This window comes from Macrotis lagotis, chromosome 7 (genome assembly GCF_037893015.1).
Source record: "Macrotis lagotis isolate mMagLag1 chromosome 7, bilby.v1.9.chrom.fasta, whole genome shotgun sequence".
NCBI classification, from domain to species: Eukaryota; Metazoa; Chordata; class Mammalia; order Peramelemorphia; family Peramelidae; genus Macrotis; species Macrotis lagotis.
In genome coordinates, this window is record NC_133664.1 from 40,148,687 (window position 1) to 40,176,588 (window position 27,902).

A 27,902-nucleotide genomic window follows, 5' to 3' on the forward strand; every position below is an offset into this window, starting at 1 on the left:
TAGTGTTAGTACTAAAGTACAGTTAAACATCTCTGAGGATGAAATCTTTATACTTCTTGTACATGATTGTTATTATAGGTCTGCATAATTTTACAAATTCCATTAGGGTTTATCAAGATTTCAACTCTCTTTAAAGTAATTAACGAAACTATAGTTATACTGGTAATAGTAATCATTAATGCCAAAGTTCTGTTAGAAGGTGCATTTAGATTTCTACCCAACCTTCAGCCATCCACACATAGTTTTCATTTTTCTTTTAAGGATGTGACTATGGTTATTATTGCACTTTCAAGCTAGAAAGTCCTAGGAGATCCTTTTTAATCCAGGGTTTCTTAATCTGGGGTCAATGACCTTAATCTTTTTTTTTAAGTAATTTATTTTTCCAGTGACCTCAATTAGTATATTTCAGTATGATTGGTCTCCTTTGTGATACATATTCTACTTTATGTAATTCAGAACATTTTTCTGAGAAAGGTCCATAGACCTTATATAAGCCTGTTAGGGAGGACCAGTGATGTGGTCTTATGACACAAAAATAGGTTCAAATCATAATTTCCAGTCATTATAACTGGAAATTCTCATAAGTTTGCATTCCTGATTGATGATGTTCTTTTATCAAGAAGTCGTCAGTTAGAGATAATCATTGTGCTTCCTGAGAGACATTGGAAATGACAATTCACCTAAAGTCACATGGCTGACTTGGGTTTGAATTTAGCTTCTTTCTGCCCCCCACTCCTAGTATGCGTAACAACATCAACAAAAATTGGTAAGTTGCATGCTGCTTTCTATTGACAAGATATTTTTAAGGTCATTTGCACACATCTAATGATCTAAAGTCACTCTTAAGATCTTAATGAATTATAAGTAAATATTAGAATTAAAATATTTTGTATATTCTAAGTATTAAACATTTTATTATATTCTAATTGCTTAAAAATGGAAAAGCTCCATTTCCCCAAATGTCTCATTGACCAGATTCACATATTTCATTCTGTATCAATGAAATCTAAAGCACTTTCTTAAAAATGTTTTATTTTTTAATCTCAAATAGAATCTGGAAGAATGCAAAACATAGCTAGCCAAAGTGCTGTTAGCCATTTTATTTTTAGAATTCTTTAAATCTAAATTTCAAGTTCAATATTTGTAAAACTTAGTTAATAACAGTGCCTAGCCCATGGCAGGCATGTAATAAATGCTCATGCCTCTTCTGGCCCCTTCATATGAAATCTAAACATGTGTCCCGTTCTGTAGGATGCAACTCAATTCAAAGTTTGACTAAAGCATTCACAAAAAAGTTCAATGAATATTTGAGTCTTTTCAGAGCAATATTAGTAAGAAAAAATGGAGTTCTCATTTCCCTTCTGTGTTCCCAGTCAATTTATATTTCCTCATGTTTTCCTTCTGTGCGTGCCATTTCCTGTCTTTCCAGCAATTTCCATTATGATGTGAAAGAAATTTAAAAATTGTTTTCTACTAAGAAAAAATTTGTTAGTCCCTCTTCATCTGCCCCCTCCCTTTTTTTCAGTATAAAATCTCAGCTCCCTAAGGCTAGCAACTCACATTCTGGGCTTTATTTTCTCAGCACTGAGTCCAGGATCAGCTAATACCCTACAAATACTGAGCTGAATTCTTCCTCTCCTTGCCTCATTCCCCCCCCCCCCCCCCCCCCCATGAATCAACATATTTTCCCTTTTATCCTTACTTCAGTTTTTCTGTAGACCTAACAACCAGGTGGGCAGGTTCCCAGGGCCACTCAGCTGAAGACACCAAATCAAACTAATTGGAGGTATTGCAGGGCAGAGACCAGCCTCTAGGCAGGTAGAGACCAAGGCCCTCCAAGCATGTGTTGAACAACTATTTTTTTGGTTTCATCCCCCCATAAATCACTTCACTATTGCTAGGATCCCTGTCATTGAAGTCCTAACCCACAGTGGTTTAAAACAGATCATTATTATGGGGCTATCAAGAAGGAGCCATCAAGAGTGGTATGTGTGCTAACTTAAGACTTGGACTGATGGCAAGTTGTAGGAGAACTGCACTAAAGCCAGAAAGGAGGGCCATAAATGTGTTACCTTGCTTAGTCTTTCCAGGAGCCCTGTTGGGGAAAGGTCGGTCACACACTCCTTCAACAATGCCTGCTGAGGCCATCAGTCACTGTGAAGTGATTGCAGTCAGTGGGCATCTCTACCCTTCTGTATCCCCTCCCCACTTCACCTGCCTTTCTCCTTTTTTAGCTTGCATACACTAGCACACAAAGAATTTGCGATTCTGTGTTCAGGAATTATCCTAAAATTGCATTCATAAATATTTTCTCATTGATCATGCAGCTCTTAGGATAGTAATCTAAACTTCATCAAAGTAGTAAGATTTTCTTTAACATGGGTAAAATAATTTCTCATCTGAAAGTCTTAAGAGGTGTGGAATTTTGTAACTTGTATTAGAATTTTTTGTCTCATCAATAGCTGTGTGATGAGATTTGGATTCAGTAGCAGCTCATAAGCACCTTCCTTGTATCTTTTTTCTATTTTATCTGTATTTAGGGGGGAAATGTCCATATATGGAAACAGTAGAAAATGCTATTAAATTTTCTAATTGTAAATGGGAAACAAGAAGCTAGCTTTCCTATTATAACTTAAGCAGAATAAATTAGAGCTGGCAAGTGTCCTGTTTTGAAACTCAGTGATCTGAGAGACTATTTGAGGTTCATCCTCACTGCTCTCATCCTTCAACGGCAAAACAGCAGAATATGGACATTGGCTCTGTATCAATAAAAGACAGAAATGTGATTTTATTTAGACTATAAGGATATACTTGGAACTGCATACTAAAAGTTATTTCCTGAAAATTGTTCTTTAGAGGCTTGCTGGTTTGAGAGAGAACTAGAGAGAGCTAGCAAAACTCTGGAAGATGCAGCCAAGCTTCTCAAAGTTAAGCAAAGGACTGCCAAGTTCCCCAGGGAGTTGTTGGAACTGCTGCTGCTCTTACTTTCTTTAGACAGTTACTAAGAAGCACATTAACATTTCAGACTTTTCTGTGATTCTTAAGTAAACATAAATTTCAAAAGGCAACTCCTTCCAGCCAGATCATGTTTTCAGAAGAGACAGTGCAGTAAAGAGACTAGGATCCCCAGGAGGGGAACAAGGAAGAACTGGGCTGGGGTTCTGCTTCAGATACTCACTGGTTATGTCACCACTCTTCCAAAGCTCAGTTTATTCATCTGTAAAACAGGGATAATAGCTCCCTCACATTGTCAATATGAAGTTCAAAGGAGATAGACTGTAAATCAGGTGATTGCAAACCATTAAGTGCTTAAATTTGTACTCATTTCAAGTTTTTAAGTTTAAAGATTTCAAGGGCAAAAAAAAGATACGTTTCTTATATAATTGAATCTCTTTTTTTTCTTAGACAAAAGGACAAGATATTGTCCAAAGAAGTATACTGGGGCATATCCTCCCTGAAGCAATGGTATGCTATTTAGAAAATTATGAACCAGAAAAATTTTCTGAGATATTTCTAGGAGAATTTGATACTCCAGAAGCTATCTGGAGCAGTGAAATGAGGTAATTTGTCATTTGATGATTTTTTTTGCCTACTCACTCTAGATTCACAAATATGCTTACTTCCACTGATTTCATGGTCAGAATCACGATATCTGTAACTCGGTCAGCTAGCACTTTTTAGCATCTGCTGTGCACAGATACTGTACTGAAGAATCACACATAATTAATTGTATTTGGCCATGCCAATATAATTATTACTGTGAGGTGAATATATCATTAATTTAATGCAACCTTTAGGCAGGCACATAGATCTCAAATACATCCTAAAGAAGTAGATTGTGGGCAAATTTTTAGGGAGAATGGTAGTAGCCTATGGGAGTTGTGCGTTTTTGGTAACATATTCATTGATACATAGACACACAAAATATAGTACAATTCTCCTTTCTATATTGCAACTTTCATCATCATGATTTCTCTGCATAAGAGATTCGATGGGAATTTTTTGAGAGTTTTGCAGAAGCTACTGATGATACACAAAGATCAACAGATGATACAGAACCTATAACCAAATAAATTAACCAAAATTTTACAAGAAGATGCTGAAGGGGGGAAAAAAAGAAAAAAATCAGACTGTTCTGGTATGAAGGGAAGGCCAAAAAACTTTATGTGAATTTTCCATTTCATGGGCGCACCAGGCTTCTAACCCTTCATGTGAAAGGAATAACTGCCTTTATCTCTCTATAAGGATATCTTGGGAATTGACATAGTTTAGTATGATACAAGCATTAACTTGTAGGTGTTTGCAATCATGTCTTAGATTGATATTGTATTTAGTCTAAAAATCTGTATAGTTTACTATGGTCATATGTATTCATTACTAAATAATCTTGTGAGATTTTTGAATAATTAATATAACTTACAGGCGTCTCATGATTGAGAAGATTGCTGCTCATCTTGCTGACTTCAGTCCACGCCTTCAGAGTAACACAAGAGCACTTTATCAGTATTGTCCTATTCCTGTTATCAACTATCCACAGTTAGAGAATGAACTCTTTTGTAATATTTATTACCTCAAACATCTTTGTGATACACTCCGATTTCCAAACTGGCCAATTAAAGATCCAGTAAGTCGGTGGATAATTTTATTTCTTTTCAAATCATTACCTTTGGGCAATCAGTTGGGTGAAAGTTTTTCCTGCTTACAAATTCAACACTGTTCACATTTTTGTTGTGTAAATGTAGCTGTCCCAGATCAACTTTAAATGAATCTATACTCTTTTCATATCAATTGTTGTCTTGACATTAATGGTAACTTAAAGCAAAATATAGACAAAATTTCATGCATAATGCAATTAAAAAGCATTTTAACAATTGGATACCTCTGTGGGTAGAGAGCTGCTTACTTCTGACCTTAAGGAAGCACCCTAATTGCAGAGACTGACCAAGAGATGTTTCTGACTGACTTCAGGGGCCTGAGCTGACCTGCTTCTGCCTGTGGAATAGAATTTGCTGACTGGGGCTTAGTGCAGACCTGGAACTATAATTGTTCTCCTTTTTTATGATTATGACCAACCTTAGTGGTTCATTGGACCCCGAACTGCATTGCAAGGGTCAAGGCAGTAATGCTGGTATCTGCATGACAGTCATCTATATAATTATGTTTTCATAGACTTCCCTTGAATATTCAGAATGAGTATTAATTTTGTCAAATTTCTCAAATCCTTTTAAGTGTGTGTGTGTGTGTGTGTGTGTATTTGTTTTGGATACATGGATAATTTAGCATATGGCATCTGACAAACTTTTTTTTAAACAATCGATTTAGACATGAAAATATTGCCCTTATTTTAACATTAGCACGTTGACATCAAAACAATTACAGTTAATAGAAATATCTTTAGCCTACATTTATCAAAACTAGAACAAATGACCTTAATTTTAAGAACTTCAGTTATATAATGCTATTTTTTTCCCTTTTGGGGGAGTGAGCTAGCATTTCTTTAGACTGAAGGGGCAGTTCATAACAGATGGAACCTTGTCTCTACCCTCTTCCCTTTTACTGTTTACTACTAAATATATCATTTTAGTGATCAGTTAGGATTCTTTAATTGAGTAAACTAGATTGTAAATTAAATTTTTTATGAATGTACTTTGAAAATATACCATTTTATTTCAAAGGTGAAGCTTCTGAAAGATACCCTTGATGCCTGGAAAAAGGAAGTAGAAAAGAAACCACCTATAATGTCTATAGATGATGCTTATGAAGTGCTTAACCTCTCTAATGGACAGGGACAGTAAGTTAATTACTAATATTCTACTTATTTATAGCATAACTTAGCACTAATTTTTTGTAAATCATTTATGAAAAGTGAAACAATGCCAGAAACTTGCATTTTTATCAGAAACAACAGATGAATTTTTTAGTTGTTACAATTCTACTCTACCTGTAGAGAGCTATACAGCTGAAGTTTTCTTTTTTTTTCCACCTCTGTACCCCCACTGGGTCTAATGCTTGGATATGATTTTACACTTGAGGTTTCTTGACAAAAATATTTGTTTCTATAACCTTAATATTCCTTATTACCATTAGAATTTATTTGGAATTTTATATTGACATTTATAACTGTGAAATTGTAGTAGTATGTCTATGTTCCAGAAGAGTTTGATAGATTCTTGGTTAAGAATGTCAGGTACATGTTATCTGGCCTTTCTTTTGGAGAACTCTGATCTACTCCTGTGTCTTCAGTTAATATTTATATAAGTGACTCCCAAATTTCCATTTTTTACCTCTCCTTAGAGTTAACTCTATTTGGATAGCATTAATTTAGATTTATATAGAGCTTTTAAGTTTGCAAAATGATTTTCTGCTCATAACTTGGGCTGAGCATGTCTAAAATTTAACTAAACCTCCTTCTTTCCATAGTGGCTTCCTTTGACCTTCATTTCTTTTGTTAGTAACAATATCAGTACTAGAAGTCATCTTTGACTCTTCCCTCCCTGTTGGCAACTACCACCATCCCTCAGTAAGCGCTCATTTTTTGAAGTTCATTTAGTCCATATTTACCAGCTATTCCCTTTGTGATCAGTTATTCACTGAATTCTCTTGACACTCCACTTCTTTTTTTAGGTTTTTGCAAGGCAAATGGGGTTAAGTGGCTTGCCCAAGGCCACACAGCTAGGTAATTGTTAAGTGTCTGAGGCCAGATTTGAACTCAGGTACTCCTGACTCCAGGACCAGTGCTTTATCCACTGCACCACCTAGCCACCCCATTCCCCTTCTTTTCTCAGTGAATTCAATACCTTGCCCACAATCTTTTATCCCTCCCTGATTAGGTGACTTTAGCACACATGTTCATAGTCCAGTTTCTTTATCTATGCAATCAGTTTAGGGCCCCTTAAAAATTTATGTTGTGTAATTTCAGTTGGATCCCTTTCATGCAAGATTACACATCACGATTAATCCACTGTCTTACACAGTGGCTTCATTCCTGCATGCCCCCTACCTCTGCCCAACCATTTCTGCTCCTTTGCAGGTTTACTGTCTATCTGCTGGTGCCCTTTTCCTGCTTCATCTCCATCTTTCAGAGAGAAGAGAAGTTGTAAAACTAAGCCATCTCTGTGACTGACTGCTGCCCAGCTTCTATTGAGCTACTCTCTCCAGTCTCTATTAGGAAGGGGAGGGGGCATGCTCCTCACTTATTCCCTTCATAATTCTGGACCCCCACTGGTCATGTTCAGAACCTGTCTTCCCTCTACCCATCAACCTCATGTCCAAGCCCTCCAGTCTTCTCACATCTTACTTCTCAACATGAACTCTTCAATCTGGTGTCCCTAGCCTCTTGATTCTTCTACCAACAACACCCTCCCTTTCTCAGTTCTGGGCATTTTTCCTAGCTGTCCTCCAGGTCTAGAACCCTCCTCCATTCACTGTTTTGCCTCCTGACTTCCCTGGCTTTCTTTAAATCCTAGCTAAAATACACCTTTTACAGGAAACCTTCCCCAACTCCTCTTCATTCAACCCCCTTTCATCTGTTAACTATTTCCTATTTATCCTGTGTGTAGCTTGCTCTGTATGTATTTGTTTGCATATTGTCACCCCCATTGCCTATCTTCTGCCTCTTTCTCTATCTTCATTCCTTAGCACAGTATCTTTGGCTCCAGTAGTAAATGTCAACTGATTGATCATTTATTTGGTTTTGGCCTATCAAAAAAGGACAAAAAAAAGGACACACCTACTTTTCTAGTTTTTCATACCGTTTCTGCTTCAACCAAACCAGAACTGTTTTCTCTTTTGCTTTTTTTTTCCACCCCCTGTACCCCCACTGGGTCTAATGCTTGGAATATACCTTTAATGCTGCTGCAGCTTGTACCTCTCTTTGAAGGCTTAGGTCTGGGGTATTCCTTAAAGCCCTGTGGCCAAAGGTATTCTCCCTTCATCAGAGTGTTCACAGTCCTTTTTTTCTTCACATTTATTCCATTCTTTCTTGCAAACTTTCTGTTGGTAAACAGGTCATGTTTCCTATTTGAAAGCTCCTTAAGGTCAGGATTCAGCTTCTCTTCTGGATCCCTTCCTAGTGCTTTGGACCTGGGCACTTAGAATAGTTTATTCTATAATAATGTTCTAGAACTTAAAAGTGAAATTTTTTTGATTTTTTTTCTAATTTAAGGTAATTAGTAAATTGTACTTTTTGATCTTGTTAATAGAAAGAATAATATATTTTAGAGCAGAGCTGTCCAACCTTACTTTTAAAAGTTTTTATTGAGACAGTAGACAGACAATATATTTTGATTTGTCATTTTAGTGAGCTCTGTGGTAGCTCAGCTTACTAAAGCATTTAGTAACTCCACAGGTGGACAGCATAAAATCGCCATGCCAGTGCATGTGGGCACCCAAAGACCACATTTTGGACAGAATTAATGCAGTGGTCTTTGTTTTTAAATCTCCTCCTTCTCCCTCTCCTTCTACCATGTGTGTGATTTAGTGGTAGGAGAAGCTAACAAGAAATTCCCTGTGCAAGTGTTGAAGTTTTAGAGTTTATTTTTCCTGGTCATCATAATTCCTTTGTCTCCATAAACCTTGTAATTTTTAGTGAAGCTGCTCATCTTCATTTAACCACATCAACATTTTGCAAATGAAATGTGCTTAGTAGAGACACAGTATTGTATGCTGAAGATACTAGCTATCAAAGATGAAAATTTTTGAAATCTGAATGGCGACATTTATAGCCTCATTGAAATAACAAGAAGGAACATTTTCACCAAATATCTTTTGTCAGAAGAATTGATAACTTTTTGTCTTCTTGTATATTTATACATTTGTAAAACCCCATTTTACAGGCATGACGAGAGCAAGATCAGGAAAGCCTACTTCAGACTGGCCCAGAAATACCACCCTGACAAGAATCCTGAAGGGAGGGTAGGTACCCTGAAAGCAAAACCATTTATTGGGGGGCACTCAGTAGTTGTTCAACCCCAGCCGTGGCTGGAATTCCCTCTTGGCTTTATTTTCCTGCATCCCAGGGTTGTTGTGAGGATCATAGAAGAGAAACATCATAAAGTCTTTAATACAGGGCCTGGCTGTATATATTAGTTGCCTATTAAATGCTTATTGCCTCTAAATGACTTGTGAGACTAGTAATCCCTGGATTCTTTTTTTCCCTTTCTTCCTATCAGTATCAGCTGGAAGTTGCTTATGTTAGTTAGCATTCATTTTAATAAATGATCAGTTCAAAAGTATCTTTCAAGCAAAATTGGTTCCACCTGGAAATTTCTTAGTTTTTCTAAAGACCTCGATGAGAGCAACCTGCTGAAGGGTTGCTTCACTGGCCCTCTAAGGATTCATTCATCTGACCTTTCCTCCATCACATTTTCAGTCATTTGATAAGTCCTGCTGATTCTCTTCCTATAAGCTTTCATATTTTTTCAGTTACTGTCTTCCTAGTTCAGATATTTATTAATGAAAGCAATTTTTAAAATGTAATTTTCTTTTAAGCTTAATATCTTAACCTCACACTCATTTCTGCACAGATTCCCCAACTTATCTTTACCTTTTGGTTATAAAACATAGTACTATTGGCTTAGATCTTTTTCACTTTTTGAGCAGCAGTTATAAACATAGATATGCATATCTAATGCTACATATACAGGAATACATCAAGAATGTTCAGTTGTATGGCATTAGATAGTTTTCTTTCTTTTTGGGACATGACTTGGTATAGGGTACTATTAATGTAGGAGACTCTCCACCAGTACAGATCAGGTTCTGCTCTGAAGTTCAAGATCTTATGGTTTCCTTGACTAATGAGAGTGCAAGGGATTTGTGCCTCTGGCTTCCTGACTTGGAGACAGGTGACTATGCCATGCTACTTTTCTCTATGTGCCATAAACTTAATTTTTTTTTTACTTGAAAAGTCTACAAATTAAATGTTATCTATCATATTTGTAACACCTTAAAATTAAATCAGCACATTTCTAGAAAATTTCAAATTTCAAGTTCAGAATAATTCATTGTTAAAGAGTTAAGTAGAGTTAAAAAGGCATTTTTATTATACTCTCTTACCAGTGTTACATACACTAAGCCTGGGGTTAGGAAGACCTAATCTTTCTGAGTTCAACTAGATGCATGACCCTGGGTAAAATACTTCACCCTGTTTGCCTAGATTTTCTCATCTGTAAAATGAGCTGGAGAAGCAAATATCAAAACCCCTCCAGTAAGTATCTCTGCCAAGAAAACCCCAAAATGAGGTTGAAGAGAATTGGTCATGACTGAACAACAAACAGAAAAACCTGGCATTATTTGAAAATGCTAACTGTTTTTGTAGTGAAATATTTTGTATTATTTTAGTAACTTTCTACAACAAATAAGTGACATCAATTGGTTGTTTTTTTCACAGACTTTTGTTTAACTTTGGCTCTAGTTTTCCCACTATTGTGAAACAAGTTTGCTGTTTATCTTTGTTTCCTTACAGGATATGTTTGAAAAAGTAAATAGAGCATATGAATTCTTATGTACAAAATCCACCAAAGTAATTGATGGCCCAGATCCAGAAAATATAATTTTGATTCTGAAAGCACAGAGTATTTTGTTCAATCGGCATAAAGAAGGTGAGCATGTCCAGTCCATTCCTCTGATGCCCAAATTAAACTGTATTCTGACTTTCTTCTTGACTACCTAGATTAACAATAGAGACAGCAGTATGAACTAATGGAATAAGTCTTGAACTAGTAGTCAGAACACCAATATTTAAATCACTTTTCGAACATTTAGGAACTGTAATTATGGACAAATCACTGGATTCTCAAAAGCTAGAATTACTTCATCCCTAAAATAAGATAGTGCTTTTCTCATATTTCAGAAGGGAAGTCTTGAGGGGAGTACTTTGCTGACCTTAAAGATCTATATAACTTGGAAGTATTTTTGTTGGTTGACATTTTCTAAGGTATGAAAAGATCTGTTTTGGAAGGAAAGTCTGGAATTCTAGCAGAATAGATTGATGTTTGAGGATTCTTAAGGATTCTTAAAAGTTTAGATATAGCATGCAAATTCTAAAAGACTTGGGAACACTAGGTACAAATAAGGTATGCTTGATGTTTGAAAGAGGGTACAAAGTGGAAGTGTAGTTGAATATTTTATATACAGGAAGTCAACTGTTTAGGCATATGAATTTTTTTTTTATTCAAATGCTTATTTCAGCTTTATTTTTACTTATTTTTACATCTTATTTTACAACTTATTTTTACATCTCTGTGATATAGTCCATCATTGTTAATTCTAAAGATACTTTCATAGGAGAATGCACACCTTTTCTGTAGAAACTTTTTACCTTAATGATTTTTGACAAGTTAGTATTGTTAGGCTAACCTGGATTGATGTCTAAGCTTGGACTTCAAGATAGAAGGGGTAACTTAGTTATTATACTTCTAAAGCATCCTCTGTCTTTCAGATATTCAAATTGCTGGACTTATTTTTAGTTTGTTTTCAGAAATAAGTTTTGCTGTCAATCTGAATGGAATAGTTGGCCTCATGGAAAGAATATAAGATCTTGCAGAGTGGATATTCCCTCAAAGTTAAGGAGAAAATTTGGAGTATTGGTGATTTGTTGGAGGTTGCCCATGCTTGTGTTAAATTTTACCTAGTATCTCATGTTTTGCTTGTGGGCAATGTGACAATGTGGAACAAATTAAGCTAGCTCATAGTAGGACTAATAGAAGTCATTGGTCATAAAGAGGGGGCGGTAGCTTAGAGCTTGTATTCCATGACCCCTTTGGTTGTGTCTGGTGAAACCTATAGACATAATGTTTTTATGCATAAAATAAAATGCATAGGATTTCGAAGGAGATAATTTTATTAGAATACTGGTATACAAATTAAAAAACATTCAGACCCTAAGTTAAAAACTCTGGATTATGTGAAGGTCTAGTTTATTTTCTTTGTGATCTGTTTTGGTAGTCCATGTTTTGATCAGTAGTTTTGATGAAGTCACATATCCTTTTTATCCATTTGCCAGTGAAACAGAGCTTAGAGGGACAATTAATGACTGCATAGAGTTAGGAATGAGTTCATGAAGCTTTTCACAGATAAGAATGAGTTTGACTGATGGGGTTATTAACATTTGATAATTATGAGCATAAAATTCTCTATACTTTAGTCTAAAAAATTTAGGATATTAGATTGCAAACTTTAAAGATGTCAACTGTATGTTACGGCTCCCAGAATCACTGGTACAGTGGGAGGCTTCATTTCTTCTTGTAAGGTGTACAAAACAAGAAGGGTGCATAATGCAGTTGGGTTTGTTGTCCTGATCAAACCACATCTGGAATCTGGTATTCAGTTCCAGGATGGAAACGACGAGTGAGGTTTGCAAAGAAGCAAATTTAGTCTAATAGTAAGAAAAAAATATTCTTAAACTTTGTAACAATCCAAAGTAGAAGGGTCATGTTGGAAAAGGGTAGCCTCTTTCTCACTGGAGAATTTCAAGCAACCTGCAAACCTTTGTTGGAAACTAGTTGGCCTAGGTAACTTGTCAAGTCTTTTTTCAGCTCTTAATTCTGTTATTTTGTGATTCTCTAACTAAACCTAAATCAATAATTTGGCTATAGGTATATCTAAGTTGAAGCTTTGAATTGTAGTAGAACATCATGGGATTGGAATTTTGAACAATTATTTTGAATCTAATTGACTGACCACATGTAGAGAACTGGTGAGATTTCACATATGTTAACAGTGAATTACATACGGAGTAGCCAAATAACAATGTATTCTGGTTTATTTGCAGTCTGTATTCATAAATAATGTAGAAATTTTGCACCTAGCACTTCAGAAGGATATTTTGGCAATTTTATTTTATTTATTTTTGGTTGCAAGGCAGAGAGTCGCCCAACTGGGTAATTATTAAGTGTCTAAGGCCATATTTGAACTCATATCCTCCTGACTTCAGGACCTGTGTTCTATCCAATTGTGCTACCTAGCTGCCCCCTGTTAATTTTATTAAAATAAAAATTCAGGATAAGCAAAGCAGCATATCGGTTTGCTCTGACTTTGCCCCCCAAAATGCAGCATTTTTCTGCCATGCCTTAAGAAAACTTCAAGGTAATATTTTCATGTATATCTCACATTTCTTAAAAATTAATATTGCTGTAAAGGAGCCAGAGTGTAGATTGACCCCCTTTGTTCATTAATTTAATATCCAGGTGTACATGAGTAGAAATGTTTATGGGATGAAGAGGTAACAGTTTGATAAATTCAGAAGTTCAGAATTGCTGGACTTTAAATTCTCCTAGAGAACCTGATGATTTTTCTAATAGGCAACTTTATATGGACTAATAGATGAAATAATTATAAAAATTAGTATGGGGTGAAAAAAAAGAAAAATTTAATAAATTTTACTTTAGTTTAAACTGAAATTGTGTTTTAAAGAACTGGTATTTTTAGACATCTATAAATATTCTTGAATGCCAAACCATATTAAAGCCCCAGTAAAAAATCTCTTTTTTGACTTTTTGGTTATTTCAGATTTACAGCCTTACAAATATGCAGGCTATCCCATGTTGATCAGGACTATTACAATGGAAACTTCAGATGATCTCCTTTTTTCAAAAGAATCACCCTTGCTACCAGCTGCTGCAGAGTTGGCTTTCCATACTGTCAATTGTTCTGCACTCAATGCAGAAGAGCTAAGAAGAGAGAATGGAATAGAGGTAATGACTTGTACAGAACTTTAAAATAGATCCTAACTGAATACTTTTCTCTACAAAAAAAAAAGTCATAAATAGAAATGCTTTTAACCTCTTAACTTTTTGAATTATATTTCTTTATACTTGCCCTTGGGATAAAATACTGGGTTCTAGATATAATGGCTCTCAGCTATAATACTTTTCAAAACAGAGTTGGCAATACCTGGGATCTTTAAACGGTGAATCTTGTTCATTTGATTTGTTTTTGGATTAGGTCTCATAAGTCATTTATGTGTCTTGTTTAGGATCTTTTGAGAAATAATTGTGAGTTTTTGGTGAGAAGGAAATTCAGCTAGCAATTATAACATCCAGAAAAAATCATTAGTTTAAATAATTGATATGAAAAGAATATTATTTTTAAATTGCCTTTTAGGGTTTTTAATCTTTATGGCTTGTGATCTAACAAAATCTCTTTTTTCCTTCTCTCTCCTTGAATAAGAAATGTTAATTGATTCATTGAGGGGGAAGAAATCTAGTTTGCTGTTGATATAGGAAACCAAAATATATTCTAATGAATTTTAGCATGAAAAATTGTTTTATGTAGTTTGGAAAACTTTGGGCTCCCAGACTGGTTCAGAGTTCATTTTAATTCCTTTCGCTATAGGTGTTACAAGAAGCATTCAGTCGTTGTGTGGCAGTCTTGAATCGTTCTAGTAAGCCTACTGACATGTCTGTGCAGGTAAGCTCAAAGAAACTTATTCCACCCCTTTCATTATTCATTCACGTGGTTTAGGAGAAAGAGCCTAGTACTGAAAGTTAGATGGTCTGAACTCTAAGCCTGATTCCTCATCTATAATTTTTATGAAGTGTTTAAATGAATTCAAGTCATGACAGGGAAAGAATTAGGTGATTATAAATAAGTAATTAGCTTTGTAGAGCACATCTTTGATTTATTACAACTTATTGAAAGAGGAAGTATTATTTTAGTACTGTCTTTTGACTGAAGACTGTATAGGTGAATTGCATCTAAATATTCAAATCACAATTCAATCGTTAGTCCATCTTTTTGTCTTAGGAATGAAAAAGAATAGAAGATTGAAAGTCTATGTACAAATAGAATTATTTATAAATGAACACTAACAAGTTTTACATTGTTTGCTACACTGATATCCTGAACTAAGTATTCTAATTTTTAAAATGAATATATTGGATAGGCAACCTAGTAAGAATTTTCTACATACTAGTTTATAGTGCATACTTCAGAGCATTGACTAGTATTCTGTTACTTCTCTTTAAATTCCTGAACACCAGATCAGATTTTTTTTGTATTTCTTCTTTTAGGTATGTGGACATATATGTAAATGTTACAGTGTTGCAGCTCAGTTTGAAGAGTGCCGAGAAAAGATCACTGAGATGCCTGGCATCATCAAGGATCTCTGTCGAATACTTTATTATGGCAAGGTGAGCTTGTCTTAATACACTTTTTTTTTTTTTTTTTTGCAAGGCAATGGGGTTAAGTGGCTTGCCCAAGGCCACACAGCTAGGTAATTATTAAATGTTTGAGGCCAGATTTGAACTCAGGTACTCCTGACTCCAGGGCTGGTGCTCTATCCACTGCGCCACCTAGCTGCCCCAATACACTTCTTAATTACTTAATTATTTTGGAGTTTGTCTAAGCCCATTGTTTGAATAGGTCATTCACAAGTTTTTAGTGGTTGGGGTTTTTTGTGTTTTTATTTTTTGATAACTATCTTTTCTTAATAGAAATTTAGAAATGATCACTAGGTCCCCTTCCTAGCCCACAAAAGTATATTCACTATCTCAAGTTACTCAAGTCTTGCAAATAGTAATCCTCAATGTCCCAAGGTCTAAGGGAATATAGAAGATAGAAACTGGGCAGATTCTTTAGGAGTATGTCTGATAGCGGAATATTCTAAGCAGTAAAGTTTACTAATAATTTAATTGGTCAACAGGTTACATTGATAAGTACGAGATGTTTGTCAATTGACTGTTCTTATCAGATTCTACTTATGCCTAAAAGAATAAACTGTTGATTTTTAGAAATAGTATTAACCTGCTCTGAGTTTGAGCTATTATATGTATAGTATTTTTACTTAATCTGAATCTAGCCTATGACCAAATACTTAACCCAAATTTTATAAGTTACTATAAACATGCCATTAAAGAAAAACTTGAGACTTCTTTTCTGGTATGATGGGAGGGCCACAAAACTTTATGTGGGTTTTCCAGATCTTGGGGGTGCTGGTCGCCTAACCTCTGCAATGTGGAAGGGATAACTGTATATGGAAGTTAGCTTAGCCAACAGGGAAATAGGGAGGGAAAAGAAGAAGAGGGTAATCATAAAAGAGGGTTGATTAAGGGAACAATGGTTAGAAGCAAAATAGATTTTTGAGGGAGGGACAGAATTTAAAAAAAATGGGAAAGAACAGAAGAAAATGGTTAGAAGGAAATACATAATAATCACAACTGGGAATGTGAATGGAAAGTGGATAGTATAATGATTAGGGACCAGAATCTAGCAATATATTTTTTACAAGAGACTTACTTGAAACAAAGAGGGAGAGACACTTTGAAATAAAAGGCTATAGCAGAATCTAATATGCTTCAGCTGATGTAAAAAATACCTAATTAAAAGAGATAAGTAGGGAAACTACATTTTGCTAAAGTACCTTAGACATATGTTTACAACAAGTTTCTATGAGAAAGGTCTCATTTCTCAAATATATAGAGTATAGAACTGAGTCATATTTTTAAAAATAAAAGCCATTCTTCAATTAGTAAATGGTCAAAGAATATGAGCAGATAGTTCTCAGAAGAAGAAATCAAAGCTGTTTACAGTCATGAAAAAATGTTCTAAGTCGCTATTGATTATTAGAAAAATGTAAAATAAAGTGGCTCTGAGGTAGCTCCTTACTTGCTGGAAATCAAAATCCTGAAGGGAATTGGGGGAAGATAGGGGCACAAATGAACTGGTGGTAAAGTTGTGACCTTGTCCAAACCATTCTAGAGAATAATTGGGAATTCTGCCTAAAGAGCCATAAAGCTGTGCATACCCTCTGTTCCAGCATTATACCACTACTGATTGTGTATCCTAAAGAGAACAAAGAAAAAGAATCTATATGTATAACAGTTCTTTTTTTGTGCTGCATATTGGCAATAGAGGGATGCTTATCATTTGGGAAATAACAAGGCATGGCCTATAAATATGATGGAATACTGTTATCTATAATAAATAATGAAGTAGTGGTTTCAGAAAAAACATGGCAAGACCTCTGTGAATTGATACAAAGTAAAGTGAAAAGAACCAGATCAGAGTGGACAGTAACAATATTGTTATAATGATGACCAGCTGTAAAAGATTTGGCTACTATGATCAGTAATCTAAGACAATTCCAAAGGACTCCAGTGGGAAAAGAGTGCAGTTGAGTGAAAACTGAACAATGATTTTCTTTATTTTTCTTACTTTAAAAACAAAATAACTAATACAGAAATAAGTTTTGTGTGATTGCACATGTATAATTGATATATTGTTTTCTCAGTAGGAATAAGAAGGAGATAGTAGGGCGAAAAAGAATATGGAACGCTGATTTTAAAGAAAAGAATGCTTAAAAATCAAGAATAAAGTGGTTTTTTATGAAATTTACTGAGTTTCTATCAATTTGATGTTTAAAGTTAGGTTTTAGGCAGGATCTGAGTTTATTGGAAATTGTTTCTGTTAAAACCAAGATAGTTGTCTGCAATCTCTATAATGATGATTTTGTATATCCCAGTTTGTAGGGATTTGTGTCCAAGTTTCAAAGAAAACTTTTTAGTCCCAGAATTTCAAGACTTAAGTTAAACATGAGTTGAACTCAGTAGCTCTCACGTTCCATGTAGGTTTTAACCCAGAAAAACCTCATCTCTCTTAAGGTAGCTTTTGTACCAACTTAAGTAAGACTCTTGGCTTTGAAACTTAAGCACTCAGGTGATAAGAAAATTGTCTTCCTAAGACTGTTCTCCCTATGTTTGTTCCTCTAGATACCTTTTTATCAAGTATTGATGGCAAGAGATAATATGTAAACATGATCTTCTCCAATTCTAATAGGACTGGAATCAATGAACTGGTTCCTAGGAATTTCAACTTTTCTCACTGCAACTAAATACTTTCTTTGCCCTTGATTTTTCAGAGTATCCCACGAGTGACATCTCTTGGAGTAGAATGTGTCAGTTCATTTGCAGTGGATTTCTGGCTACAGACCCATTTATTTCAGGCAGGAATTTTGTGGCATTTACTTGGGTATCTGTTTAATTATGATTACACTTTAGAAGAAAGTGGCATTCAGAAGAACGAAGAGACAAATCAACAGGTAATTTTTCATGCTCATTAGAATATTGAATTTGTATTTTAACCACTACAGTAAAACTAATTTTCTGCAAATCTTCCAGGTTGGATCACTTTTAGACAGCCATGTTTTCTGAGCAATTAGTCTTTCCAGAACCAAAAACTTTTATTAAAATTTTTTAATAGAATACATTTTGGAAAGATTTTAGGCACTTTTTTACATAGTAAAGGAAAACAAATTACTACCCAAAATGTTTTTCTTATTCTGCATGTTGACTTCTTTTGCTGGAAATAGGTAGCGTATTTTATATTTGATCTATATTTCTTATTGGTCTTTGATCAGTGATCTCAAGTTTTTCAAAATTTTTTAAAATTAGATGTAAAGGAAAGCAAATAATTCACATGAATACAAAAGTTTCATTTATAAGCAGAGCATCTAAGCTTTAATGCATGCACTTTTTTCCTGATTACTCAGTTCCTTTTTTGTTTATTTTTGGTTCTCAGCTGAGCTCCAAACAAGTAAAGCTGCCAGAGTTGTAGGTAGATTGATAGAACGGTTAAGACCAAACCTGGGATTTCGTTGATGGGTGAAACTCCAGGTGAAAAAATTCCCTTTACCAATGCAAATTGATCCCTTCTCTGCAACTTAATGAGTTTTCTGGAACAATGAGAAGGGGAGGCAGGCAGAACTTGAACCCAGTTCTTCTGTTTTAAGATTGTCTCTCCCTCCATGGTGCCATATGTCCTCATATCTGTGCATACATTTGTGTGTGTGTGTGTCTATGATTTCATAGACACCTTAATTGGTATGCAGTATGAATGTGCATGTAAATATGTTAACCCTTTTTACAACAGGAAGTAGCCAATAGTCTTGCCAAGCTAAGCCTCCTTGCTCTCAGTCGCCTTGGTGGGTATTTGGCAGATGAACAATCTACTCCAGAAAATCCAACAATAAGGAAAAGTTTGACTGGTTTACTAACACCATATGTTGCTAGAAAACTTGCCGTAATTGGCCCTGCTGAGGTATGTGAATCTTAGATTATTTATGAGTTCAGTGTCTTATAATGACTTTAAATAACTTTAGAGAGTTAGTCTGGGTACAAACTGATCATTAAAATGTGGTAAGAGAACAGAACTGTACTGATTTGTTTTAGGAAACCTGGATGAGTTTCAAGGTGGGTATTGTTGCCTCTTGATCTCAGTTTATTCTATGGAGGTGCATGTCACCATTCCCCACTGGAGCTAGTGACTGTAATGTTTCTTATAGACTGTTCCTTTGTCCTAGCTGGTTAAAAGTCACAAGATGTGTGTTGGAATTGGGGAGAAGAAAGGGAAAAAGTAGGATTTACCTTCTCTTCTTCCCCCCCCACCCCCCAATCCTGTATCATAGTAGAAGAGCACAAGAATCAAAGAAAGGAAATCGGAGTCCTAACAGCATATTAGAAAGTGTAAGGTTGTTGTGCTTAATGCTGTTGGACTTGGGGGATGTGAAGAATTTAGTTCCGGACTCTAATTACTTAATCATTGTTAGCAAACCCTTTAATCCTTCTTTGCTTCAATTTGCTCTTTTGTACAATGTGAGGATAAAATCAACTCTGGCTCCCTCTCAGGTTAACTGTGAGAAAATATAAGTGCTATCCTAAAAAAATTCAATCTACTTCAACTGTAGATAATTGTAATAAGTTATTTTGCAATATTGGGGGGGTGGGGTTGTTTTTTTTTGTTGGTTTTTTTTTTTAGATTTTTCAAGGCAATGGGGTTAAGTGGCTTGCCCAAGGCCATACGGCTAGGTAATTATTAAGTGTCTGAGGTTGGTTTTGAACCCAGGTACTCCTGACTCCAAGGCCGGTGCTCTATTCACTGTGCTACCTAGCCGCCCCTGCAATATATTTTTAATAACTGCTTTCATTGTAAATAATTGGCATCAAGTACTTTAAAAGAAAACTATTTTATTAGTTTTTTGAAATGCAAATTTAGGAAGGTCAACTTGAATTATTAGCCTCATTACATTGGGCAAATCACATTTTCTTTGGAGATGCTTTTCATTTTTGAATTAAAATAAATGGCCTCTGAAGATTCTTACATTTCTCAGACTCTCTTTGATTCATTCATCTATTGATTCATTCTTTAAAAAGTAAGCAAATTGGATTTGATTATAAAGAAATGGAGGCCTGGTGTGTTAATTCCACTCTGCTATTGGTGATGAGTAACTCTGTCAGTGAGGGACCTGAGGGCTCTGGGAACTTAAGGGATTCAGACATATGATGGTCAGGTCAGGATAAGCATATTATTCATCTGCCTGTTCCCAGGCCTTCCTGGTCTTGAATCCAATTGTGCAAAAGATAATTTGTATTTTTTTTACTTAAAAAAATCCAAGAACAAAGCTCTAACAATTGATGGTGCTCATTTTCAAATGTTTCTCCTAATCTAAATTTTTTTATGCTAGTTGGATAAAATGTAAAATATGCAGTATGTAGCTTTTTTCATTTGCTTTTCTTTCATTTTTGTGGCATCAGTGATGCCCCTGTGCCTTCCTTACATAGAAGCAATGTGCTGTCCTGGATAGAATGCTATTCTTAGTCCTAAATTCTGAGCTTGGATCCTGCCATGGACACTCACTGACTCCGTGACCCTGAGCAGGTCATGTCACCTTTCTGGGTCCTTTTTCTCACCTTCAAAATAAAGTTAACAACACCTAACTCACAGACCCATTTTGAAGTTGGAAATTTGGGAGGAGTAATATTATTGTAGAAAGTATTCATATCAGATTTCTATTTAACATTTTAATCGTCTTTATTTAGGTGGAGAAACTTACCTTCATTTCTCTGGGTTTGAGAAATGAAGAATATTTCTAAAACTGTTCAGATGCAAAATGCCATATTTCTAAAGTGAGACTGTTTATTTTCTCTTTGGGTCAGGTGGTAGGATTTGATGGTGTATCCAGGATAAAATGAGAGTAAAGAGCAATAGCCAAATATATTGGAATCTATATTTTCTAATTGTATAGTTTTTACATGGTTTTATTATCTTGAATGACTTTGAGACTGGGGTTCTGTGTTAGATAAGGAGCTATGTCTGTTTTTTTTTAAAACTGCATTAAAAGACTGAATTATTTTTCTGTTTCCTAGATTCTGAAAATGCTTAATAGCAACACAGAGAGTCCCTATTTAATTTGGAATAATTCAACAAGAGCAGAACTACTTGAATTTCTTGAATCTCAACAGGAAAGCATGATTAAAAAAGTATGTTTTTGTTTATAAAATTATTGGTAAAATGTCCATTACTAGCTATGATCTTGGGCAAGTCACTTAATCCAGATTGCCTCACATCCAGGACCATCTATCCATCCTGATTGATATCTGGCCACTGGATCCAGATGGCTTTGGAAGAGAAAGTGACACTGGGGACTTAGCCCACCCCCCACCTCCCCCATTCAAATCTCTAGTCCCCGTGCTTGTCTTGATATCAACTCCCTGATGTCATGATCTTCTTTGAGCATGAAAGACAAACATTAAATACTGTTGTTACAGTTGAATTTTATTTTTCTTGTTCTGTTGGGGGGTTTTCACCTAAGTGAAAATGGAAATGGCAATTATTTATCTTCTTTACCTTTATTCATCAGAATTAATGAGCCTAGATTTTATTCCTTTCATATTTTTTTCTCATCACACTTTGTTCACATTGGTAGAGTGTTTTGACAGGTACTTAGCAGGAGCTGAAGCTGAATAATGTCTTAGTCTGGCAGGGGGAACCAGGCTGTGATGGGCAAGGGAGTTAGCTGATGAAGTCTTTTCATCAAGAAAGTGTCATTGTCTTACAAGGAAGATTATTTTGGCAACTTTATGGAAGTTGGATTACAAATGGGAAAGCCTGGAAGCAGGAAGGCAATTTGGTAATGAATATCTAAACTAGGATAGTGACCAGGTGAATGAAGAGAGATGTGGAACAATCAACAGATTTGGGAACTGGTCACATATGATAAAGGAGGGAAAGTTGTAGAAAGAAGAGAGAGTCAAAAATTACTTGAATTTGTGAGCATGTGTAATTGAGAAGGTGGTAGCTTCCTCAATCCCAAAAGGGTAATGTTGGGAAAGGTTCAGTTTGGGGAATGTAGAGTGTGATACTAGTGGGGCATCCAGGTGGATGTTGTTCAGCTGACATGGTGAGTGTGGGTGGAGTTCAGGAAAGATTAAATTTAGATACCAAGATTTGGGGATAACTGTATAACAAGAGGAATAAAAATACCAAAGAAAAGAAAATATAGCAAAGAGGTCCTCAAACTATTTTCACCTGACCTCAGCAAATTCCTATGGAACTGTTTATTTTATTTTGTTGAAAGCATTCTGCCCAGAAAGACTTAAAGATAAATTATCTACTTAATTAGAATTTCTCATCTATTAGAGTGAGGTCTCTAGCAGTGGGACCTTTGATGGTAAACATCCTTTGGCTACATCTGTTTTATTAAAACTGCTATTGACCTGAAACCATTTACTTGTATCACCAATAGCCCCGTCAAGGTTTTTTTAATCTAATACTTCCATTTTAACTTCTGTGGCTATAGCAGTCTGTAAGTTAACAGACATAGCTTGAATGTGGTTTTGTTTTGAGTGTATCTTTGGTCTTTTGGTGTAAGGGCCTCCTTTATTAAATCTATAAATAGGATATTATGGAGTTTCAATGAAAAATAAAAAGAATGTGGTAGGAACAGAGTGAGCCTTTGAATATTTCCAGTGTATTGCTAATTATTATTGTAGGGTGAAAACGTTTTTTAAAAAAATTGTTTCTCCAGCTACATGCAAAAACAGTTTTTAACAATCATTTATGGCGAGATTTTGTATTTCATGTTTTTTCTCCCTCCTCCCCTGATAGAAAGCAATCTATTAATAGGTTTTACATGTGTAACCGTGTTAAACATAAATCCATAGTAATCTTGTTGTAAAGAATCAAATCAAAATGGAAAAAAATTAAAGAAAAAATATCACACAGGACAATTTTTTAAAATTGAAGATTGCTTTGATCTGCATACTCCATAGTTTCTTCTCTGGATTTGGATAGTATTTTCCATCACAAATCTTAAAATTGCCTTTTAAAGAAATTCTTTAATGTTTTTATCTCATTTGATTGAAAATCAGTCTTGAAAATGTAGATCATGCACTATGTTCATAACTAAAAGCAGTTTATTTTTCAAAGGGTGATTGTGACAAAGCCTATGGATCAGAATTTGTCTACAGTGATCATGCCAAGGAACTTATTGTGGGAGAAATTTTTGTCAGAGTATACAATGAAATCCCTACTTTCCAACTAGAGGTATGGTTTGTGTAAGAAGAACTATACTTGAATTCTGTTTAATGACAATGTATATTCTGGAATTAGTTACAGAAATAAACCAAACAGTAAGATATGGTTTTTGCCACAGATGTCACTCTTATTTCTGTAGTATAATATGTTATAGGAGGGTAACAGAGATTGGGCATGGATTTTCTTTTCATAATAAGTGAGAAAATTGGTGCATTGTAGTGTGGGTGTAGATATAGATTGGTAGATTGATAGATGTAGTATTGTAATATATATAAATATAACTTCACCAAAAGGTCCCATAGGAATACAAGGGGAGCTGGAGGTTAACAATGTCCAGCCCTTGGACCATGCCCCAGTTTATACAACTTGTCTAATCTAGCATCTACCTAGCTTGCAGGCCAATTAGTGATTTTCTTTTTTATTTAGAAGTTTGGTGGATAAAGCACCAGCCTTGGAGTCAGGAGTACCTGGGTTCAAATCTGGTCTCAGACACTTAATAATGACCTAGCTGTGTGGCCTTGGGCAAGCCACTTAACCCCATTTGCCTTGCAAAATCCTTAAAAAAAAAAAGTTTGTATGACCCAGTCAGGGAGAGATTTCCCCAAAACTGATGGAGGGCCAGGTTGTTGGGGTGGGGGTGGGGGGGGAGTGACCCAATGAATATAGAGTTACATCTTTGAAGAAACCTAAGAAATAGTTTTCTTCCCTCCTTACTTAGAAACATACTTTCTTGTTTTGTGAGGAGTTGTCAAAAGTTGAGAATTTGTTATGTATGTTGTTAAAAGAAATAATTTTTTCAACAATTTACAAGATATATAAATTCTGGAAAACATTTAAATGTCTGTTAAATACTAATAACCATTTGCCCTGCTTTAAAATATTATGTACTTTTGAATTTTAATGTAAGTATACTTAATTTTTTTTTTCTGTAGCTTCCAAAAGCATTTGCTGCAAGTCTTTTGGATTATATAGGCTCCCAAGCCCAGTATCTCCATACTTTCATGGCTATCACACATACTGCAAAAGTGGAGTCAGATCAACATGGAGATCGGTTATTAAGAGTTGAAATGGCTTTGGAAGCTCTGAGAAATGTGATAAAGCACAATCCAGGTATGTAAACATATTCATTAATAAATGCTTCTTTTACTTAAAAAAGCCTAACTCTGACTATATAAACGTGTAGATTTACCAGACTGTGGAAAGACAATGGAAGCATTTTCCTCATGATTTGGTTACACCTACAGAATGGGTGATGGACAACCAGATTGTACCCTCTCCTTGAAAGTTGGAGAAGGGGAATTTGAGTTGTTCTGAAATTTAGGCTACATTGCCAGGAACAGTAAAATAAAGTGAAGAAATCAAATTAAGAACAGAAATTTTTTTTTTTATCAAATAAAGTAGCTGCTGAAGTAATGATGTTTTAAGTTCCTTGTCTTAAGGACAGAAGTTACCTTATTCATTTTTTTATCCCTGACGGTTTCTTGCACAGAATGGGTGCTAGGGATATTTGTTGAATAAGTGATCTTACAAGCCCTGGAAAGAAGTAGATTTTCATTCTCTATAGAGTTTTGAGAATAGACTCATATCACTCCAGAATAGAGTTGGTAAACTGTGACTATAGACTGAATAGGGCCCACTCTCTGGATGCAACCAGTGAGCTAAGAACATGTCAAAAATGTAAAGATGAATCCGGATTTGGTAACTGGGCCATAGTCTGCCATCATGTGCCCTATATCACATGGCAAGTAAATAAAGTAAGTGACTTATGAAAGATTTATTCTCCCTGCCCTGAGATTGATTTGTCTGGTATACCTAATGGTGTATATGAAGACTTCACTTTATGCCCCCTATAAACATAGGAAGATACTTGGGCAAGGAATCCATCCCAGACATAGGGTAAGCATGAGCCAGAGGGCAGAAGGAGACAACTTGAAAATCTTGAAAGTCTGGTGAAAGGAATTGCTTGTAAGAACCCTGACAAGGTCAACTGCTTCTAGAGCCAGAGTATTCATTCTTGATTGACAATTTGAAAGGAGGAGTAACATAGGGGTTCGTATGGAAGATTTCTTAGGTATTGGTCTGTACTAGTAACTGCAGAGGAGATGAGAACAGAAGACCACAGCGGTGAAATCACAGATCCAGATCGTAGCCTCATCAACTTAAAAATAGCTTTTTAAAGCCTGGCTTAGACTTCAAGTAGGCCCCTTACAGATAAGAAAAATAAAAACTAGAGGTGTAAAATGAATGATCTTAAACCTCAGAACATCTAAGTTCTATAATTGATAATTGTGTGGTAAAGCAGAAAGGAATCTTAGTAACTTTACTAAGTAAACTTAGTAAACTCAGTGGTATGTTAGATTTTAATAGTATATAAAACATACCACTACTTAGTTTTGCAAAGGATTATTGAATGCTTACTCTGTATAACTTTTGTTGCTATATGTTAGATATCGTGATACTTTTTCTACTCATGTTCTAAAGATTACTCATTTCCAAAGTAATGTCAGGCTATCTCAAAATTCTGAAAGTTCAATCCACATTCAAAAGGAAATTGCTTAAGAATAGATAGGGGAAGAACTCAAACCCACACCTTCAATTTTGAACTTAATTTGAGCTAAATCATAGATTGAAACCTGAAAGGAATTTAAAGGACAAATTTGGCTCAACTCCCTCATTTTACTCCTGAGAGCTTCAGGACCAGGGATCCTCTGTGACTTGCTCCTGACCCTCATGAGCAGATGTGTCAGAGGTGGTATTTGAAGGAATATCCTGTAACAGAGCCAATGGAATTGGGGTTTATTTGGCAGAGAAGCCACCTTGTTTCTAAGTAAGTTGGAAAAGAGAAACAAAAAGCTCAGAAATCCAGTAGCCACCAGTAGCTTAAGTTTTTCTCTTAATCTTAAACATTTTGTCTATGTCAGTTAAGATAGTATTTAATATTATAGGAAACAGCAGTGTGCATTTTAAAAAGCAATCTTTAATTCAGAAAATGCTTTCAAGTATGAATCAAAATGTTATTCTTATTTCTGCAGGCTCAGAGTGTGAATGTGTTGGTCATTTTAAGTTGATATTTTCTCTTCTCCGTGTTCATGGAGCTGGTCAAGTACAGCAGTTGGCATTAGAGGTAACATCTTTCCCAATTAATGCTATGCAGGATTTACTTCACAGTTACTAGCCCAAATATCCATCTACAATCATTTTTATTTTAACATACAGAGTAGAATTTTAATTGAAAACTTAAATTCATGCCAGAACAGTAAGGTCCTATAAAAAGGTTGTTTTATAAAAATCCTATATTCTACTGTTTCATTCCAAAAAATATAACGTGACTGAGGGGCAAAATCACTACTTTTGAAGTCAATACATAGATTCAAATGTTCCCTCTTTCCTTTGGCTACCTGTATGACCTTAGGCAAACCATTTAACTTATCTGAGCCTTAGTAATGTTGCCCTTTCCCATTCTTTGTGACCCCATTTTGGATTTTCTTGACAAACCCCATGTTGGTTACTATGTCCTTCTCTAAACTCATTTTACAAATGAGGCGATTAAGGTAGAGTTACTTACCCAAGGTCACATAGCTGGGAAGTGAAGTGTCTGAGACTGGATTTTTAAACTCAGCTTTTCCTGCCTCCAGGTCCAGTTGTCCCCTAATGTTTGGGGGGACCTCCATGTCCTCATCTCTGAAATGAGGCTTGGGAAAAACAAAGAAGGCTGTCTAAACAGGAGGCAGGCAACATAATTTCTAGAAACCTATTCCATGAAAACTCAAAATTTTCACCAGACTGAGCAGTGATCCAGAAATCTGTGGAGAAATGACACAAGTTACTTTTCCCAGAGGCCTCTCAGAAGCCCTTGGGACACCAAGAGAGAGCTTCAGAAAAGGAGCTTCAGCCAGAGATGTGGGTGATCTGCACAGCCTGGCACGGATTTAGGCAGCAACAGCTGGGTACCTTGAGGAAGACCAAGGGGAGGGGGTGGTTCAGGTAGCTCCAGAAGGGCAGCTCTTTCTCATAATTGTGATGAGGGAGAGAAAACCATGATGAGGCTGAAGGTATAGGAAATGAATATCTCTCTCACACAAGCACACATGTGCACGCACACACACACACACACACACACATATTTAGTGTGAAAACATCTCAAACTCAGCAGGGAAAAAAAACATAGGAAGGAGGGGGTTGAGTGGGAGCATAATTGTTCAGGGCAAAGGAATCTGGATGGTGTCTGAACCCAAGGGAGCATGTGGAAGCAGTGGGATGTTATTGTGCCCTAAGAAACTTGCCTGGTGTGATCTCAGAGAATCATGGTGTTTTTGAGGAGGGGAGAAGGGAAGGGAAAAAGCTTGAAAACCTTGGAAAGACTCAGCTCTGAACAATTCAGAGCCTTGCTGGCAGAATACCCAGGAACTGCCATGGCAAGCAGGAAGAGACTTGCATTCTGAGATTTATGTGTTTATTGGATTGATTTGTTTTGTTTTGTTTGACCTATTTTTTGCAGGTTTTTTTCTCCTTTCTTTTAAAAGTATTGTGTATTGGGGCAGCTAGGTGGCACAGTGGATAAAGCACCGGCCCTGGAGTCAGGAGGAGCTGAG

At 35.7% G+C, this 27,902-nt stretch overlaps 1 protein-coding gene across 5 annotated transcripts in view; it reads left to right on the forward strand.

Annotated features, from left to right (window-relative positions):
• The window catches only part of DNAJC13 (DnaJ heat shock protein family (Hsp40) member C13), a 106,079-nt gene that overhangs the window by 60,179 nt on the left and 17,998 nt on the right, over positions 1–27,902 (forward strand). For all 5 annotated transcript variants that reach the window (XM_074195814.1, XM_074195816.1, XM_074195813.1 and 2 more), the window contains 14 exons: positions 3,406–3,560; positions 4,423–4,624; positions 5,676–5,791; positions 8,835–8,913; positions 10,466–10,601; positions 13,510–13,694; positions 14,335–14,409; positions 15,012–15,131; positions 17,858–18,037; positions 18,868–19,035; positions 21,141–21,254; positions 23,203–23,319; positions 24,243–24,420; positions 26,343–26,434. In XM_074195814.1, coding sequence (XP_074051915.1) covers positions 3,406–3,560; positions 4,423–4,624; positions 5,676–5,791; positions 8,835–8,913; positions 10,466–10,601; positions 13,510–13,694; positions 14,335–14,409; positions 15,012–15,131; positions 17,858–18,037; positions 18,868–19,035; positions 21,141–21,254; positions 23,203–23,319; positions 24,243–24,420; positions 26,343–26,434 — 1,917 coding nt within the window. The remainder of the gene's footprint in view (positions 1–3,405; positions 3,561–4,422; positions 4,625–5,675; positions 5,792–8,834; positions 8,914–10,465; positions 10,602–13,509; positions 13,695–14,334; positions 14,410–15,011; positions 15,132–17,857; positions 18,038–18,867; positions 19,036–21,140; positions 21,255–23,202; positions 23,320–24,242; positions 24,421–26,342; positions 26,435–27,902) is intronic.